The following is a 19,928-nucleotide window of genomic DNA, read 5'->3' on the forward strand; positions in this document are numbered from 1 at the left end:
ATAATACTGCCCCTATGTACAAGAATATAACTACTATAATACTGCCCCTATGTACAAGAATATAACTACTATAATACTGCCCGTATGTACAAGAATATAACTACTATAATACTGCTCCTATGTACAAGAATATAACTACTATAATACTGCCCCTATGTACAAGAATATAACTACTATAACGCAGATGTGAGCTGTGCCGCTCTCTTTAAGGCAATGGTCGTCCTCAGAGGAACCACAGACCCAGTAGATGACAGCTTTGTGTATGAAGATGATGGACAGTGAGCTCTGACGCGGATCGTTATGGAGTGAGAGCGATGCTCTTGAGGCACGGCGTCCGGTAACGTAATACCTCGTGAACTTTATACCACTTTCTCCAGTTTCCTCCTCCATTAATTTCTCCATCCAGATGTCTGTTACTCATATCATATCCAGGAACAATACAGATTCGTGGAACATAAGATGGAATATGAGCACAAGAAGTCGGCAGAAAATTGATTTCTCCATAGGGAAGGTCACTGTGTCCTCTGCATCTTGGAGTGGTCTGATTGCCCCCTATGTCTCCACCTGCGCCCCTACACAGTATACACGTGCATGCTCACACCTGCATGCTCATCTTGTCATCTGGATATAAACGCTTCATAGACAGCCGTACAGTAGTGATGAGCGAGCGTGCTCGAATAAGGTGTTATCTGAGCATGCTTGATGCCAATACAGCATCCTTGGCCTGAGTCGCAGTGGCTGCAGGTCTCGTGGCTGGCCGATACATGCAGGATTGTCTGTTTATTAGGCATCACATAAACACGTAAATTCCTTATCGGTCTCCCGATATCCATTTGCTGTCAGTGACTGGGAACCTTTTTGTTGAAAACCTGCCATAATGCGGCCTGACTTTACAGCTGTGGGGATGTTACAATGTATCAGTACAATTAAGTGACTGGACTATAGCAAGACCAAGAAGTTTAGCTTACAAAACATTGTTTGTAGCGATACACTGTAACAAAAGCACAGTTACTAGAGTTCAGCAAAAAAGATTTGTTTAGCTCTGGTCTGACATTCAGTCCGGTATTTTGTGGACAATTTTATAAGACTTTTTCAGGAATGCCAATTTTATCTTACCGAGCAACGTATCTGCATGATTGCTGGTAAGGCTTTTTTTTACACTTACCGTGTTTTTTGCGGCCCATTATTTTGCCTTTTTTGCGGGCCGTATTGCCGCAATTTTCACGATCTGCTTCGATAACGGACCGCTAAAATCTTGCTGATCGCCGTTTTTCGGGTTTCCAATACTATGGCAAAAGTATTGGGAAAAAAAACAGCGTTTTGCAAAACCGTATGTCACGGTGCACTGCAAAAACAAGCTTCCGTTGTTTTTGCGGCCCCACTGATTTTCAATGGGGGCCGTGTCCGTAAGCCATGAAATTTTTTCATGACTATAAATACGGCTCTAATGGCTATATGGCGTACGGCACTCCATCAGATTATTGCGGCCCTATAGAAATATATTGGGGCCACAAAAACAGGCCACAAAACCAAGGTAAGTGTAAAAAAAGTCCAATAAAAGCCCAACATGAAGTGTTTTGTTTCTTTGTATCTTTTTTCATCTCCTTTGTGCATCCAGTGTTACAGGGTGGCATTATCCCTATCTACTAAACCTCCAGTTCCCAACAGCACCCCACTTCTCCTCAGTGCTGCAGGCCCCTCGCTCTGCTCCACTGTGTTTTTGATAAGGGATGGAAAGATCTCAGCATGGATGAGGTCAGCACGAGGCGCTGTGCGACCAGCAGTCATTACTAGTTACACACTTTACATTTCATTAGTGGCTCATCATCGCACTCTCCCCTTCATGCAGAGCAGAGCCGAGCAGTGCTGCTGCACGGCTGTCAGGGCCGTGCGGGGGATGACATTAGATACCAGTGCAGCTGATGTCAGTGGGATCTTCGGCATAACAGAGCTGAGCTGTGCTACACTCCGGCTGTCAGGACCGTGTGGGGGATGACATTAGATACCAGTGCAGCTGATGTTAGTGGGATCTTCGCCATAACAGAGCTGAGCTGTGCTGCTACACTCGGCTCTCAGGGCCGTGTGGGGGATGACATTAGATACCAGTGCAGCTGATGTCAGTGGGATCTTCGCCATAACAGAGCTGAGCAGTGCTGCTACACGGCTGTCAGGGCCGTGCGGGGGATGACATTAGATACCAGTGCAGCTGATGTCAGTGGGATCTTCGCCATAACAGAGCTGAGCTGTGCTACACCCGGCTGTCAGGGCCGTGTGGGGGATGACATTAGATACCAGTGCAGCTGATGTCAGTGGGATCTTCGCCATAAGGGTACGTTCAGACTAGCGTTGTGCGGCGCTGCGTCGGCGACGCGACGCACAACGCACCGAAAAACGCGGCAAAACGCACGCAAAAACGCTGCGTTTTGCAACGCGTGCGTCGTTTTTTGCCGAAAATCGGACGCAAGAAAAATGCAACTTGTTGCGTTTTCTTGGTCCGACGCTTGCGGCAAAAAAGACGCATTTGTCGCAAAACGCAACAAGCAAAAACGCATGCGTCCCCCATGTTAAACATAGGGGCGCATGACGCGTGCGTCGCCCGACGCGGCGCCGACGCACACTAGCACAACGCTAGTCTGAACGTACCCTCACAGAGCTGAGCAGTGCTGCTACACGGCTGTCAGGCCGTGCGGGGGATGACATTAGATATCAGTGCAGCTGATGTCAGTGGGATCTTCGGCATAACAGAGCTGAGCTGTGCTACACCCGGCAGTCAGGGCCGTGCGGGGGATGACATTAGATACCAGTGCAGCTGATGTCAGTGGGATCTTCGGCATAACAGAGCTGAGCAGTGCTACACCCCGGCTGTCAGGGCCGTGCGGGGGATGACATTAGATATCAGTGCAGCTGATGTCAGTGGGATCTTCGGCATAACAGAGCTGAGCTGTGCTACACCCGGCAGTCAGGGCCGTGCGGGGGATGACATTAGATACCAGTGCAGCTGATGTCAGTGGGATCTTCGCCATAACAGAGCTGAGCTGTGCTACACCCCGGCTGTCAGGGCTGTGCGGGGGATGACATTAGATACCAGACCAGTGCAGCTGATGTCAGTGGGATCTTCGGCATAACAGAGCTGAGCTGTGCTACACCCGGCTGTCAGGGCCGTGCGGGGGATGACATTAGATATCAGTGCAGCTGATGTCAGTGGGATCTTCGGCATAACAGAGCTGAGCTGTGCTACACCCCGGCTGTCAGGTTGTATCACACAGGGTCATTATCTGCATCTGAGCACGGTCCACCATCAGTGTGAGAAGTACCGGAGGACGAGTCCGGTGGCATTGGGGGGTAAAGAAAGCAGTGGGGGCGTCAGTAGGTGGTGATAAATCAGATTTTACAATGGATGTTATTGGCACGTGAGTAATTCTGCCTGTGCAGAAAGCTGGGAGCACATTACCACCTCGGGAATCTCCTGCTCACCCACCATCCTGGACGCGGCGTGTGACGTCTAGACCTCACACCATGGAATGGCCGGCGGGAGTCCAGAAGGATGCCAGCTGCTAATGTGAACGCTGGCTGCCCAACCAAGACAGCGTGAGACTAACGCTAAATATTCCTGTGCACTCTCACCAAATCTAAGAACTGATAGCCAAAGTTTGTAAGGAAGTGGCAGAAAGCATAAAGTGACGCCCTCACGAATCATTACAGCAGACGGCAGCAGAAACATTGGGAATTTATTCCAAGTTTTAGGATTTTGGTCCTGCAGTGAAATGGAATATTTACTGAGGCACGTAGCCCCTCCCCCAGCAGTCACATGATCACTGTTAGCACTGCCCCCGCGGAGCCGCAGACAGCGCGCACAGCCTTCCTGTGGATTTCCCTTATGCTGAGTGCAGCATGCGGTGTCTACTCCGCAGGTGGAGAACACACGGAGGAATCTTCATGATCTGATATTTGCTCAGAAACATTTAACACAACACAGCAGGAAATGTTCTGACTTGTTACAATGTATCGGTCGCACCTCCAGTGTAAAAGCTTCTTTTATCTGCTTGTAACAATCTCCGATAACACCTAATTATACGGTTATAAAGACAACGCCTGGATCTGCGGCAAATAAACCCCCTGGCACCATCTGGAAGAGTATGAAGCCCGCCCCTTCCAGCAGTCTCTTTATCTTCTCCCAGCCTGGCAGTGCCCGCACCTCACTGGCTTTCAAGCTTGGGCCAAATCCGCCGGCTGACAGTCATAGCGCAGACGATGAATTTATTACTGTCACCCAAAGAAGACTTTCCTTGGCTTCCAGCCCCGTAGATCGGCGCCAAAACCAATCCCAGCGCTCGGCAACAATGAAACAACTTCTGGGCTCATGACGGCGATTAGATCATTATAATGATGGGATAAAAGAAAGGCCCCCTCCCCCGTCCACTGGCGGGACCCGTCAATCATCTCTGTGCCGTCCCATCACCTCCATTCAGAAACAGAAAGCAGAGAATGTGATACCGGCCCCAGGACCTCAGAGCAGAACTCGACCGCAGCCCGGATTTACCACCAGATAAACAATCGGCATCTGAAAAACATTTCAGAGGGTCTGAAGCTTTTACAGGGTGTCAGATTAAAGGAAGTTTACGGCTCCCACCCAGACAGCCGCTCCGCTCCTCTGATCCATATTTAATGCTCGTCTGTCTTCATTCATACACAGAACGAGGAAGAAAGAGGAGATAATTAATACAGAAGGGAAGGTTATCCCCCAATATTACCCGAGCCCCTCCACAGACTGGAGCCGCCACCGAGCAGCACACACACCGCCTGCGCACTGCAGCGCTACCGCTACTCTGCAGGCGCATACTATTACTCCCTGTAATCAGCCATTACTAGGGGAGGAGACTGTAGGACAGGAGACCACAATCTATTACTCCCTGTTATCAGCCATTACTGGGGGAGGTGACTGTAGGACAGGAGACCACAATCTATTACTCCCTGTTATCAGCCATTACTGGGGGAGGAGACTGTAGGACAGGAGACCACAATCTATTACTCCCTGTTATCAGCCATTACTGGGGGAGGAGACTGTAGGACAGGAGACCACAATCTATTACTCCCTGTTATCAGCCATTACTGGGGGAGGTGACTGTAGGACAGGAGACTACAATCTATTACTCCCTGGTATCAGCTATTACTGGGGGAGGAGACTGTAGGACAGGAGACCACAATCTATTACTCCCTGTTATCAGCCATTACTGGGGGAGGTGACTGTAGGACAGGAGACTACAATCTATTACTCCCTGTTATCAGCTATTACTGGGGGAGGAGACTGTAGGACAGGAGACCACAATCTATTACTCCCTGTTATCAGCCATTACTGGGGGAGGAGACTGTAGGAGAGGAGACTGCAATCTATTACTCCCTGTTACCAGCCATTACTGGGGGGGGGGAGACTGTAGGACAGGAGACCACAATCTATTACTCCCTGTTATCAGCTATTACTGGGGGAGGAGACTGTAGGACAGGAGACCACAATCTATTACTCCCTGTTATCAGCCATTACTGGGGGAGGAGACTGTAGGAGAGGAGACCACAATCTATTACTCCCTGTTATCAGCCATTGCTGGGGGAGGAGACTGTAGGACAGGAGACCACAATCTATTACTCCCTGTTATCAGCCATTACTGGGGGAGGAGACTGTAGGAGAGGAGACTGCAATCTATTACTCCCTGTTACCAGCCATTACTGGGGGGGGGAGACTGTAGGACAGGAGACCACAATCTATTACTCCCTGTTATCAGCCATTACTGGGGGAGGAGACTGTAGGACAGGAGACCACAATCTATTACTCCCTGTTATCAGCCATTACTGGGGGAGGTGACTGTAGGACAGGAGACTACAATCTATTACTCCCTGTTATCAGCTATTACTGGGGGAGGAGACTGTAGGACAGGAGACCACAATCTATTACTCCCTGTTATCAGCCATTACTGGGGGAGGAGACTGTAGGAGAGGAGACTGCAATCTATTACTCCCTGTTACCAGCCATTACTGGGGGGGGGAGACTGTAGGACAGGAGACCACAATCTATTACTCCCTGTTACCAGCCATTACTGGGGGGGGGAGACTGTAGGAGAGGAGACTGCAATCTATTACTCCCTGTTACCAGCCATTACTGGGGGGAGGAGACTGTAGGACAGGAGACCACAATCTATTACTCCCTGTTATCAGCTATTACTGGGGGAGGAGACTGTAGGACAGGAGACCACAATCTATTACTCCCTGTTATCAGCCATTACTGGGGGAGGAGACTGTAGGAGAGGAGACCACAATCTATTACTCCCTGTTATCAGCCATTGCTGGGGGAGGAGACTGTAGGACAGGAGACCACAATCTATTACTCCCTGTTATCAGCCATTACTGGGGGAGGAGACTGTAGGAGAGGAGACCACAGTCTATTACTCCCTGTTATCAGCCATTACTGGGGGAGGAGACTGTAGGACAGGAGACCACAATCTATTACTCCCTGTTATCAGCCATTACTGGGGGAGGAGACTCTAGGAGAGGAGACTGCAATCTATTACTCCCTGTTACCAGCCATTACTGGGGGGGGAGACTGTAGGACAGGAGACCACAATCTATTACTCCCTGTTATCAGCTATTACTGGGGGAGGAGACTGTAGGACAGGAGACCACAATCTATTACTCCCTGTTATCAGCCATTACTGGGGGAGGAGACTCTAGGAGAGGAGACTGCAATCAATTACTCCCTGTTATCAGCCATTACTGGGGGGGGAGACTGTAGGACAGGAGACCACAATTTATTACTCCCTGTTATGAGCCATTACTGGGGGAGGAGACTGTAGGACAGGAGACCACAATCTATTACTCCCTGTTATCAGCCATTACTGGGGAGGAGACTGTAGGACAGGAGACCACAATCTATTACTCCCTGTTATCAGCCATTACTGGGGAGGAGACCACAATCTATTACTCCCTGTTATCAGCCATTACTGGGGAGGAGACTGCAATCTATTACTCTGTTCCTGAGCCAGGGGCTGACCTCTCGCTGGGCGGTGTGGCAGAAGCGAACAAAGAGGAAGTGAGACTGACGATCGATGGGCTCCGGCCCCAAAAAAAAAAAAATCGCCAGGTCCGGATGGCTTAACATCCGAGTTCTTTAAGACCTTCAGGGACTCCTTGGTCGCCCTCTTGACTCAGGTGTTTAATGAGTGTCTCTCCTCGGGCACTCTGCCGAGATCATTAAGGAGGTCGGCTTTGATCATTTTGTCAAAGGGTAAGGATCCGTCGCGCATTGAGAATTGGCGTCCCATATCACTTCTCAATGTGGACAGGAAGGTGTTGGCTAAGATACTCTTCAACAGGCTGGTGAAGTTTGCACCGCGGCTCCTTTCGGAGGCCCAGCACTGTTGCGTTCCTGGCCGTAGCACTTTCAGTGCTGCTCTGGGTGTCCGAGAGGCCGTGGAGCGGGGCAGGGCAGGCCTTTGGAAGGGGTTCTTGCTGACCCTGGATCAGGCAAAAAGCCTTTGATCGGGTCAACCACGAGTACTTCTGGTCCACTCTTTTGAGGTATGGTCTGCCTGGAGGGTTTGTGAACTGGCTTAAGACCTTGTACGCAGGGGCTGAGACCTTCCTTCTGGTAAATGGTTGGATTGGACAACCTTTCGGGGTAGGATCTGGTGTCCTCTAGGGCTGCCCTCTTAGCCCTTTGCTTTACGCGTTTGCGATCCATTCTTTCCTCAGAAAGGTCGACTGTGGACCGTTGGCGGGGGTGAGGATGGACGGGGTGGCGCCGGAGGCTATCCTGAGGGTAGTGGCCTACGTGGACGATGTGACCGTCTTTGTTTCTTCACAAGAGGATGTGATGGTGGTGATGTCAGAAATGGAGAGCTACTCGGAGGCATCCGGGTCCAAGGTCAACCAGGACAAGTGTGAGAGTCTCTGGCTGGGAGGCGGGGATCCCGTGTTTGATCTTCCAGCAAAGCTTTCCTGCTCCCCTTGCTAATCTACCTGGGCAGCGTCTGTGTCTTGCCGGAGCCTCTCTGGACACGGGTCTACAGTCTGTTCTTCCAGATGTTATGGGGGAATAGACTAAACCTAGTCAAACGGGAGGTCACTTATTACACGAGGAGACTAGGGGGGTTGAATATGGTGAACCCCGTGGTGTTTCTAGTGAACACCTTTTTGAAAGTTAACGTGGCAAACCTCTGGAAAGAGAGGGCTCCTCCGTGGGTATTCTCCTGCAAGGGATGGTTTCAGCCTTTCTTCCAGGAATGGGAGACAGGGGGAAGATTGAAGGATCTTCGCACACCGCACGGGCATATCCTGGCTTATGTTACCCCGGTTCTGAAAATGTTGCACGGTGGGGTCTGGGAATGTGGGAAGTGAGGTCCCTCCCTAGGAAACTCCTCGACATGCGGGTCTTGCTTTCGCATTTTCACAAACCATTGGTCCTCAAGGACTGCCCAAGTCGGGATCTAGAGGTTGGGTTGAGTTTGTTAAATTATAGCAGGATCCCCAAGAAGTATTGGTACTTGACTTGGCGCTGCTTCCAAGGTAAGTTGTATGTGCGGGACAATTTGAAGCACAGGAGCTCAGAGGACAGGAATTGTCCCCGTGAGGCTTGCGCTACCATGCTGGAAAGCATGGAGCACTTCCTTCTTCATTGTCCCTTTAATACAGAGGTGTACAACAGGGTGGGCGCTTCCATTGGTTGGCTGTGGCTGGCCATTCTGTCCTATGCCGAGTGGGCCTATGGAGCGTTCAGAGACCTCGGGAGAAGGGACCGAGCCACTTTATTCTTAGTCAGCGCAGTGGTCAGGTACTTCACGTGGAACGCACGAGTTTTAGTTTCGACGCAGAGTAAAATCCTCCATGTAGATGAAGTTTGTAACAGCATCCTAGGTGCCCTGGTGAAGGTGCGTTCTCTGGAGTGCGAAGGACTGGGTGCCCGGAGGGCGGCCCATCTCTGGAGGGGTTTCTCCTTCAGGGTGCCTTAGTCCGTTAGCGCTCCTATATCCTGGAGGTGGGCTGATATCTTTACACCCTAGATTTTTGTTTTATATTTCTGTTCCCTGAATAGAATGTTTGCAGGCATTGAACTTGAGCCTTGGGTCGTGAGTATGTACAGTTGCGGCCAAAAGTATTGACACCCCTGCAATTCTGTCAGACTCAGTTTCTTCCTGAAAATGATTGCAATCACAAATTATTTGGTATTATTATCTTCATTTAATTAGTCTTAAATGAAAAAAAACACAAGAGAGAATGAAGCAAAAAGCAAAACATTGATAATTTCACACAAAATTCCAAAAATGGGCCAGACAAAAGTATTGGAACCCTCAGCCCAATACTTGGTTGCACAACCTTTAGCCAAAATAACTGCGACCAACCGCTTCCGGTAACCATCAATGAGTTTCTTACAATGCTCTGCTGGAATTTTAGACCATTCTTCGTTGGCAAACTGCTCCAGGTCCCTGATATTTGAAGGCTGCCTTCTCCAAACTGCCATTTTTAGATCTCTCCACAGGTGATCTATGGGATTCAGGTCTGGACTCATTGCTGGCCACCTTAGAAGTCTCCAGTGCTTTCTCTCAAACCATTTTCTAGTGCTTTTTGAAGTGAGTTTTGGGTCATTGTCCTGCTTGAAGACCCATGACCTCTGAGGGAGACCCTGCTTTCTCACACTGGGCCCTACATTATGCTGCAAAATTTGTTGGTAGTCTTCAGACTTCATAATGCCATGCACACGGTCAAGCAGTCCAGTGCCAGAGGCAGCAAAGCAACCCCAAAACATCAGGGAACCTCCGCCATGTTTGACTGTAGGGACCGTGTTCTTTTCTTTGAATGCCTCTTTTTTTCTCCTGTAAACTCTATGTTGATGCCTTTGCCCAAAAAGCTCTACTTTTGTCTCATCTGACCAGAGAACATTCTTCCAAAACATTTTAGGCTTTTCCAGGTAAGTTTTGGCAAACTCCAGCCTGGCTTTTTTATGTCTCGGGGTAAGAAGTGGGGCCTTCCTGGGTCTCCTACCATACAGTCCCTTTTCATTCAGATGCCGACGGATAGTACGGGGTGACACTGTTGTACCCTCGGACTGCAGGGCAGCTTGAACTTGTTTGGATGCTAGTCGAGGTTCTTTATCCAACATCCCCACAATCTTGCGTTGAAATCTTTTGTCAATTTTTCTTTTCCGTCCACATCTAGGGAGGTTAGCCACAGAGCCATGGGCTTTACACTTCTTGATGACACTGCGCACGGTAGACACAGGAACATTCAGGTCTTTGGAGATGGACTTGTAGCCTTGAGATTGCTCATGCTTCCTCACAATTTGGTTTCTCAAGTCCTCAGACAGTTCTTTGGTCTTCTTTCTTTTCTCCATGCTCAAGGTGGTACACACAAGGACACAGGACAGAGGTTGAGTCAACTTTAATCCATGTCAGCTGGCTGCAAGTGTGATTTAGTTATTGCCAACACCTGTTAGGTGCCACAGGTAAGTTACAGGTGCTGTTAATTACACCAATTAGAGAAGCATCACATGATTTTTCGAACAGTGCCAATACTTTTGTCCACCCACCTTTTTTATGTTTGGTGTGGAATTATATCCAATTTGGCTTTAGGACAATTTTTTTGTGTTTTTTCACTTAAGTCAAATTAAATGAAGATAATAATAACAAAGAATTTGTGTTTGCAATCATTTTCAGGAAGAAACTGAGTATTATCTGACAGAATTGCAGGGGTGTCAATACTTTGGCCACAACTGTAGGTTGTGTTCTGTGATGTTGGTTTATGCATATATTGTATATATTGTATATAGTGTGTATAATAGAGGGTCTTAGTTAGGTTGGGGGAATTGGGGGGTTAAACGGCGGTGATAAGAAACTGATCTGGCCTGGCCCAGGCCCCGCCTGGGGAAAAACTTTGGGGCCTGATCCTAGCTCGGATAATTCCTGAAGTTTGTGGCCAGAGCTGGATCAGGGATTGCGGGATAATAGTGTAGGTGTGTGTTTATATATATTTCTAAAAAAAATAATAATAATGGAAAAAGAAAAAAAAATAATAAATGGAAAAAAAAATAAAATATTAATTTTGTACACTGTGTTGTATTTAGGTTTGCTGTAGGGTGAATGTGGTGGTGTAAGGGGGGGCTGTAAGGTAAGGCAGTGGGACCAGCAGGGTTGTGTTGTGTTTGCGGTGTTGTATAATATTTGGTTTAGTATAATGTGTTTATAGTGTATATATTGTATATAATATTGTATATAGGACGGTGTGAATGTAGTTGGGGTTGTATATAGTAGTATGAATGAAGCTGGACCGGGGGTCTTACATGATTTTATACTATTTATTAATTATAATTTTTCGGGGGTATTCATGTAAGTTATGAATATTGTGTTTGTTGTCTTTTAGTTTTGCTTTCTTTATTTTGTTGGAATTTTTCTTTCTTGTCCCTGATTTGTAGGTCATGAACTTTCTCCATTTTGGTTCCATTTCTGGTTTATTTCTTTGTGATTTTTGTCGTTTGTTGTCGTCTGATTGGAGCTTTGTTCTTATGTTTTGTTCTGTTGTGTTTTATTTGTAATGTATCACAGTTAGTGTCATGTGAAAGTATTTTTTTATTTAATAAAAGACCTACAATCTACTACTCCTTGGTATCAGCCAATACTGGGGGAGGAGACAGTCGGATGGTGACTACATTCTTCGGACTCTGGAGTGGAGCGTACATGCTTTGCGGCATTATCTGCACAATTGTCCTGTTTTTCCTTTCTATGATGTGATGGATAATTCTGGATTATAATCTATAGCTGACGCCTCGTGCTGTGGTTTGCATCAGCTTTGTATCCTGCGTGTTCTTTGTCTCTGAATCAGATACATTGTATCCATCTTGCAGTTCCATTTTTTTGCATACGTTCCAGTAAAGGGTTAACTAGAGCGGCTGGGATACAATGTATCTGCGGCTGGAGCTCAGATATATGGCTGTGTATATTGGGAGATTTTAATAATGCACAAGTGTCATAAAATCTACAAGGAGCAAAAAATATTGTTTTACTGATCCTTCTGAAGCAAATCTGCCGTTCAAGCCGCAAAGTGAAATGTGATTAGAGCGTCGGCGGCTCCTGTCCCGGGATGTGATTCTATTATTTTTAGAAATGTATCTTTCATATTTTTATATTAAGTCATCAGCTCCATACAAATCCCATTACAAGAACCTGACACCGGCGGAGGCAGAGAGAAGCCGGGGACGCGTCGCCATACGGAGGCCGGGCTGGATTTCCATATCGCCTTCTCTGGTCTCGCCAGTGTCTGCACAGAGCGGCTTTTCCACGGATTTGTACTGATGGTGCAGACAGCTCTGCACTCGATACTGAACTGATTAATGGGGACTAATGACGGAGGTTTCCCTGCTGATCATCACACTGAACCCCGGGACCACAATATCACACAGCTGACAGTCTCACACATCGACACTCATGGGACATTACATTTAACGACGGGGCGGCCATTGCTGACAATCTATCCTAGCTGATGCTATACCATCCGGCGCCTTTATTTTTTGCATTGCACACGTGGGGGCACTGGCTGCTGCCATCTTGGCTTCACAACTCCCCCCATTTCCATCCTGTATCCTCCCTGAATCTCAGGGGAATCTGTGCAGCGTGGGGTCCGGTCCGTGTGAGGTCGCCTTGTTATGGCAGATGGGATCACACAATGTACGCCCCCATACTTACCATGGCCCAGATTCAGTGGGGCCGGTGTTGTGTACGTCGTATTAATGAGGGGGAGCAGGAATAAGGTGCTCTCCATTAATTCATCTCATCAGGGACTGGAGTAACAAACGCCTCCAGTTTTGATGAATTTGACACGGAGTTGACCAAGAGACCAAAATTCCCAACTCTTTTACGCAACTTTGCGCTGCACAAAATTTTGGCAATTTTTACAGCAGAATAGCACGTTTTGATGAATCGGGGCCATGTTTATATCCATCGTCCTGTTTACACGGTGCTGCAGCCTTTGCAGAGCGAGTGTCGCCAGCTCCCTGGCCAAGGCAGGTATTCGGTCCCACCTAATCAGCACGCCCCGTGCCCCTTCCTTTTACTTCTGCTGATGTAATAATAGTTTGCCCTGCAGCCCCCAAGCTATATCTGGTTGCTGAAATGTGACCTCAAATTAAAAAAAAATAACGTTATAAATTGTTAAAAAAAAAGTTTTACATACTATTTTTTAATGTAACTTTTATTACAATAGGCCAATGTCTAAACCTAGTCTTAAACCTAGACTTGACCAAAAGCCTAGCTCTGACCCCATTCCTAACCACAGTCCTATACCTCACACTGTGGCCTTAACACTAGTCCTATATCTGAAAACCTAACCCTTAACCCAAGTCCTAGCCCTCTCCCTGCCTTACACCTCACCGTACTGCCTTCATTCATTAGCTGCTCAGTTTGTCATCTAGACTGCCGCGCTCTGCACAGGCACTCTGTGCGTCACTCTAGGAGGTAATGTTTGCTGGCAGCACTCCTTTTGCATTAGATTTGGGAGTGGACAAATGTATACACCCCCACAGACTGTAGCACTTGCCCATGTGTTTCACCACACTACACCACGGGCTACTGTCGCTTCAGCATTTGGCTTGTCTAGTCACAGCAGAGGCTGCTGCACATTTACTTTGCTTTCTTTAGAGCTGCCGCCTTGTTTTTTGCATGCTCCCTTAAAACTTGACATGTGGTACAGCAATGGGGGTCACAACAAGGCCTTGAATCTTATTAAGGAACTCACACAAGTGGACAGAAACCCCACTTACTACATATGGCGCCTTAGAATAAATGTAACACTGTAGCATTCCTCGTAATCTCCCACGACACGCAGAGGACAAGAAGTGCACAACAATATTCTAGTGTTGGACTACAGCCATTTGTGGGCACCAATTTTCCAAGTGCAGCATTTCTTGCAGTTCTTTAGCGGCGGTCGTTGAGGTCACAGGTGTCTTTCACATGAAGGGCACATGCTTTCACCGGATTTCAGTAGTCTCCGATACATCAGGGCCATCACATTTCTAGGTAACTCCTGATTATCGGGGTGCCAGTTACTCGGTCTCAGGCAGTAGTCAAACTTACATTTGGGCAATTTTTTTGGCAGTATTTTCTGCTTGCAAGGATCATTCCAATGCTGTAGGAATAACCAGCCATTTATATTGGAGGATCACAATACAGGGATGTCTTGTATTTCGGGCAACATCTAGGTCTATTTTCACTGTTATTGTCTTGCTTTGGACTCATACAGAGGACACGTGAGCGCACTTGTTCATTCTACCAGTGTTCACATTATTGTAGGACACAGACGGGATGTGCTCATCTCTGGCCCCGGGCCCCTCATATCCTGTACTTTGTATGGCCTGGTTTGGCGGGCATTGTTTTGCGGGTGTCCTTCCTCTCTCTATGCAGATGAGATTAGTAAGCACGCGTTGTCTGGGGCGAGGTATAAATATCGGATGATTAGTTTATTATCTGATGACAGGTAAAGCTGATTTACTCCACGCTCTGAACCATTCATCACCGCGCCAGCTCTGTTTTTGCGCGGCGTTCTGTATTAGCATCCTACAAACAATGCCGACCACACTGAGCTTTTCATCAAGGCGACCGACATCCCATTTACATGGAAACGCAATGCTTTTAATTTAATTGGTTTTCATGGCGCCGACTGTGTGGTGGGATCCCTGAGGATAGCGGAGAGACGAACCGCAGCGTGCACCAAGTTCAAAGATTTCTCTTCAGCCACCCAATGCGAGAAGAAATGCATTGTGCGGAGACAATCGGCTGCTCGTTCCTCACCACAGAGCAAACAAAAGGAGCAAAATCCTCCATGTCTGCACCCGGGAGACAGCAGGATCAGGACCTAACACGAGGGGTTGAGGATGGATCCAGCAGACATCGCAGCGCCTGGGGACTGGCCAACGATAAAGCGCAATAGGTCAGATGATGGCAGCGCCACCTCCAGGCCGGCCGGGTATACAGTGCAGACATTTGTCTCCCATACACCTCCCTCATAATTAGGGGCTGCAGAGAGCCCCATACTGGAGCATGCAGCTGAGGTCTCTAGTAGGGAGACATTTCACAGATGGACTCTGTCCTTCTCATTACGTCACATCTCCAGGACCTCTGGTTCAGAGACCCCTTTACCCTGCCCTATAAGGCCATGTCAGGTTCCTGATGGGGGGGATTAGTGTCCGGAGTAGTACTGCCCCCACCCAGAGCAGCAGGCGTCACAGAAGCCGCTCTTCATGGTGCCGGGTCCCCCGATTCCTGATGCTGTCAGGGGGACAGCTCTCTATGGACTGAAGCTCATTTGATCCTTATTTCTATTTTTAATGGTGAAGTAAAATCTACCCCCTGATATAACGATGAGATGACGAGCGGCGACCCACCAGGAGGCCGCAGGGTTTCCCTCCGCTCACACTGCCTGTGCGGACTGCGATCTTTGCCTTATGTAGTTTAATTGTTAACTGTATGAACAACTTCTTAAAGGGTTAAACTTCGTGTGCCAGAGGAGGGACGGAATGATGGCTGCAGTGTCTGAGCCAACACATCTAGGAGAGGTGAAGACATCACCGAGCGGCACAGAGTTGGGATAAAGCCGTGACCCCGTGGGACATCTCCCCCAAATCACAACTGTCCTGTTGGATTCTGCAGTATATCTCTCCTTTCTGTCACCTATTAATACAACCTATCCCACAGTATAACCTCTCAGGCACCTGAATACAGCCCATCCTCCAGACGATCCCTACCTGCAAGCACCTGTATACAGCCTACAGAGCATAATATATCTCTCCTTTCTGTCACCTATTAATACAACCTATCCCACAGTATATCCCACCTCTCAGGCACCTGAATACAGCCCATCCTCCAGAATATCCCTACTCACAGTCTATTCTGCAGTATATCTCTCCTTTCTGTCACCTGTATACAGTCCATAGTGTAGTATATCTCTCCTTTCTGTCACCTGTATACAGTCCATAGTGCAGTATATCTCTCCTTTCTGTCACCTGTATACAGTCCATAGTGTAGTATATCTCTCTTTTCTGTCACCTGTATACAGTCCATAGTGCAGTATATCTCTCCTTTCTGTCACCTGTATACAGTCCATAGTGCAGTATATCTCTCCTTTCTGTCACCTGTATACAGTCCATAGTGTAGTATATCTCTCTTTTCTGTCACCTGTATACAGTCCATAGTGTAGTATATCTCTCCTTTCTGTCACCTGTATACAGTCCATAGTGCAGTATATCTCTCCTTTCTGTCACCTGTATACAGTCCATAGTGTAGTATATCTCTCTTTTCTGTCACCTGTATACAGTCCATAGTGCAGTATATCTCTCCTTTCTGTCACCTGTATACAGTCCATAGTGCAGTATATCTCTCCTTTCTGTCACCGTTATATATCTCATCCTTCAGTATATCCTTTCTGTCACCTTTATATAGTTCATATTACAGTACATCTCTCCTCTTAGTCCCCTGTATACAGCCCATAGTGCAGTATATCTCTCCTTTCTGTCACCTTTATATAGCTCATACTACAGTATATCCTTTCTGTCACCTTTATATAGTTCATATGACAGTACATCTTTCCTCTTAGTCCCCTGTATACAGCCCATAGTGCAGTATATCTCTCCTTTCTGTCACCTTTACATAGCTCATACTACAGTATATCCTTTCTGTCACCTTTATATAGTTCATATTACAGTACATCTCTCCTCTTAGTCCCCTGTGTACAGCCCAGAGTGCAGTATATCTCTCCCTTCTGTCACCGTTATATAGCTCATCCTGCAGTATCTCTCCATTCTGTACACTGTATACAGCCCATCCTGCATTACATTGCTCTTTTTAGTTATCAGAACACCCTGCCTCTTTCCATTGTATCATCCCTCACAGTAGATGTTCCGTTCTAGACACAGCACAGCTATGCTGATGGTGCCAGATGAGAGGCTGTACTGCGCAGGATCCACCAGGGCCCCCTGGACTACAGTATGGTACCAATGCCAACTCACGTGTAAATAGAGCCTGGAAGGGCATCCTTAAAGGGCTATGTACAAAATGTCTCAGATTTAAAAGTTCATGTACTTTATTATAAAACCACATTAAGATTTGAGGAATAACCCTTTAAGGTGAATCTATCACTGGCTGTAAGGTCTCCACACTAAAAAGTGCTGGATGGCAAAGTAAAGGATGAGTGACAAACCTTCCAGGCCACAAAAGGATACTCCACTAAGTGCAGCTGATTCTTGGCTAGTGCACCAAGAGTGGCCAATTTCCAATTACAAAAGTAAAAAGTTTCCCTCCGGTAACTGGTGTCGGCAGATGGGACTACTACTTCCATCAGCCTACACCTGCTGCCGCTAATTACAGTGAGAGCAGGAGTGGCTCATAAGAGTATTCATCAGCCGCCTGTGCTCTAAATAAATAATTTTAAAAATAGCGAGGATTCTCCTACATTTTTTAATAACCAGCCAGGCAAAACTGACAGCTGGGGGCTGCAACCCTCAGCTGTCAGCTTCAGCAAGGCTGGTTCTCAAGAATAGAGGGGTCCCCATGATGTTCTTTTTTAAATTATTTAAATAAATTAAAAAAACAGCATGGGGTCTCCCCCATTTTTTGACAAACAGCCAAGCTAAAGCAGACAACTGGTGGCTGGTATTCTCAGGCTGGTTATTGCCCCCACCCCCAGCCTAAAAATTGCAGCCCATAGCCACCTCAGAAAAGACACTTTTCCCAGATCTTCCCACTTGCCCTGTGGCAGTTGCAAGTGGGGTAATATCTGTGGGGTTTATGTCACCTTTGTTTTGTCTGGTGACATCAAGCCCACGGCTTAGGAATGGAGAGTCATCTATAAGACTCCTATCCATTACTAATCCTATAGTTATATTGTAAATAAACCCATTTCATTTTTTTTATTTAAAAATAACAAATAGAGTTATACTCACCTAACGCCAATTCCACTGAAGCCATGGTCTCCTGTAATAAAACAATAATAAAAAAACAATAATATCCCTCACAGGTGAGGATGTTACCTTTAGAAGCCATTCAAACCCATTTGTGTCAACTTCTGTGCATGTTATCGGCCAAAATCACCAGGGGATGTGAACTTTTGATCAGGGTCATTTGGGTTGTCATTATGACTTAAAAAGAGAAAACACAGTAGTCAGACAATAAATGGCTTCATTAACCATAAGTGGAAAAAAAGTTTTGGTGTTATCATTCATATTCTTGGAAAACAGGACCAAGAAAGCAAAAATTCTGCCGATGTATGTAAACTTTTGAGCACAACTGTAACTATAAGATTAGTAATGGATAGGTGTCTTATAGATGCCTCTCCATTACTAAGCCATGGGTTTAATGTCACCGGACAATACAAAGGTGACGTCAACCCACAGATATTACCCCACTTGGCACTGCCACAGGTCAAGTGGGAAGAGCTGGGAAAAGCGCCATTTCTGAGGCAGATATGGGCTGCGATTTTTAGGTAGAGGTTGGGGGCAATATCCTGCCTGAGAATACCAGCCCCCAGTTATCTGCTTTAGCTTGGCTGGTTGTCAAAAATGGGGGAGACTCCATGCCGCTTTTTTTATTCATTTAACCTTGCTGTAGAACCATGAAACAAATCACTGCTTTGGTACCATGGGGTCTATATGACCCCAGGCTCAAAATCGGCATATTTCATTAAAATGAACATGCTGGCTGTTCCGAATAATCAAGTTTTATTCTGTCATCATTTCAGAATACAGTTATGAAATCAAACGTAACTTTGAAGTGATTTATTTGTCATCATCAAACGCAAACTGAAATTTATACCAAAATGCTTTACTAATAATTAAAAGTATTCAAATTCAATAAAACAAAATGCACAATAACTGCAACTGTGTGGATTTTAGTAACAAGGTAATGACAAGGAATGATCTGGCAATAAATGTAGCCCTTGCATTCACTGCACGTCATAGTGCCATGTTCTTCACAAATGAACTTCTTGCAGTCATTGCAAACAAACCTCGTCTTTCTGCCCTACGATCGAGGACAGACATAGCAGCGTTTGCGCTGTCCGGTAACACTGCTGGTGTCACTTGGAACCAGCCATTGTTTATTTACAATTATATTACAAAACCTGTGAATAAACAGAAAATATAAGAAAAAATGTCAGACAATAAAGACACTATGGGGTCAGGAGGGTCCCAAACACAGAAAATTGAAAATAACTTTGAAACAAAATTGAAAAACAAATTCAAAATATCATCAACGTAAGCAGAAATATGTTACTTGAAAATACATAGAAGGTCAATGTCTGATATTGACCAGTTTTTGAAATAATTCAATTTATTCAGCGCTGGGGTCTATATGACCCCATGGTTCCACAGCAGGGTGTTACATACACACATTAATTGCTTCTCACCTGATAAACTGGAATCCATTTTAAAGATGTCGGAAAGTCGGTTGTTAACAGGCTCATATGGTGAATCCTCCAGAAGTTCATTTCCTACAGGAGACAGAGGAAAAATCAACTTTATGTGGCTATCAGTTATCCAGTGAGGCAATGTATCAGAAGGATAGCAGAGCAGCATATATGTAGATATTAGCTATCCAGAGACAATGTATCAGAAGGATAGCAGAGCAGCATATATGTAGATATTAGTTATACAGTGACAACGTATCAGAAGGATAGCAGAGCAGCATATATGTAGATATTAGTTATACAGTGACCATGTATCAGAAGGATAGCAGAGCAGCATATATGTAGATATTAGTTATACAGTGACCATGTATCAGAAGGATAGCAGCATTAAACATGTACTTGGATAAAAATACAGTAAATAACCAGAGCCAGCATGGGTTTGTAGCAAACAAGTCATGACAGACAAATCTAATCTCCTTCTATGATGGAATCACTGACTGGGT

The 19,928-nt window shown here is 46.4% G+C and overlaps 1 protein-coding gene across 1 annotated transcript in view; it reads right to left on the reverse strand.

Moving 5' to 3' along the window:
* GFRA1 (GDNF family receptor alpha 1) overlaps positions 1 to 19,928 on the reverse strand; it is a 300,260-nt gene that overhangs the window by 221,656 nt on the left and 58,676 nt on the right. The window contains exon 3 of the mRNA XM_069754383.1: positions 19,426 to 19,509. Coding sequence (XP_069610484.1) covers positions 19,426 to 19,509 — 84 coding nt within the window. The remainder of the gene's footprint in view (positions 1 to 19,425; positions 19,510 to 19,928) is intronic.

Source organism: Ranitomeya imitator, chromosome 2, assembly GCF_032444005.1.
Source record: "Ranitomeya imitator isolate aRanImi1 chromosome 2, aRanImi1.pri, whole genome shotgun sequence".
Taxonomy (NCBI): domain Eukaryota; kingdom Metazoa; phylum Chordata; class Amphibia; order Anura; family Dendrobatidae; genus Ranitomeya; species Ranitomeya imitator.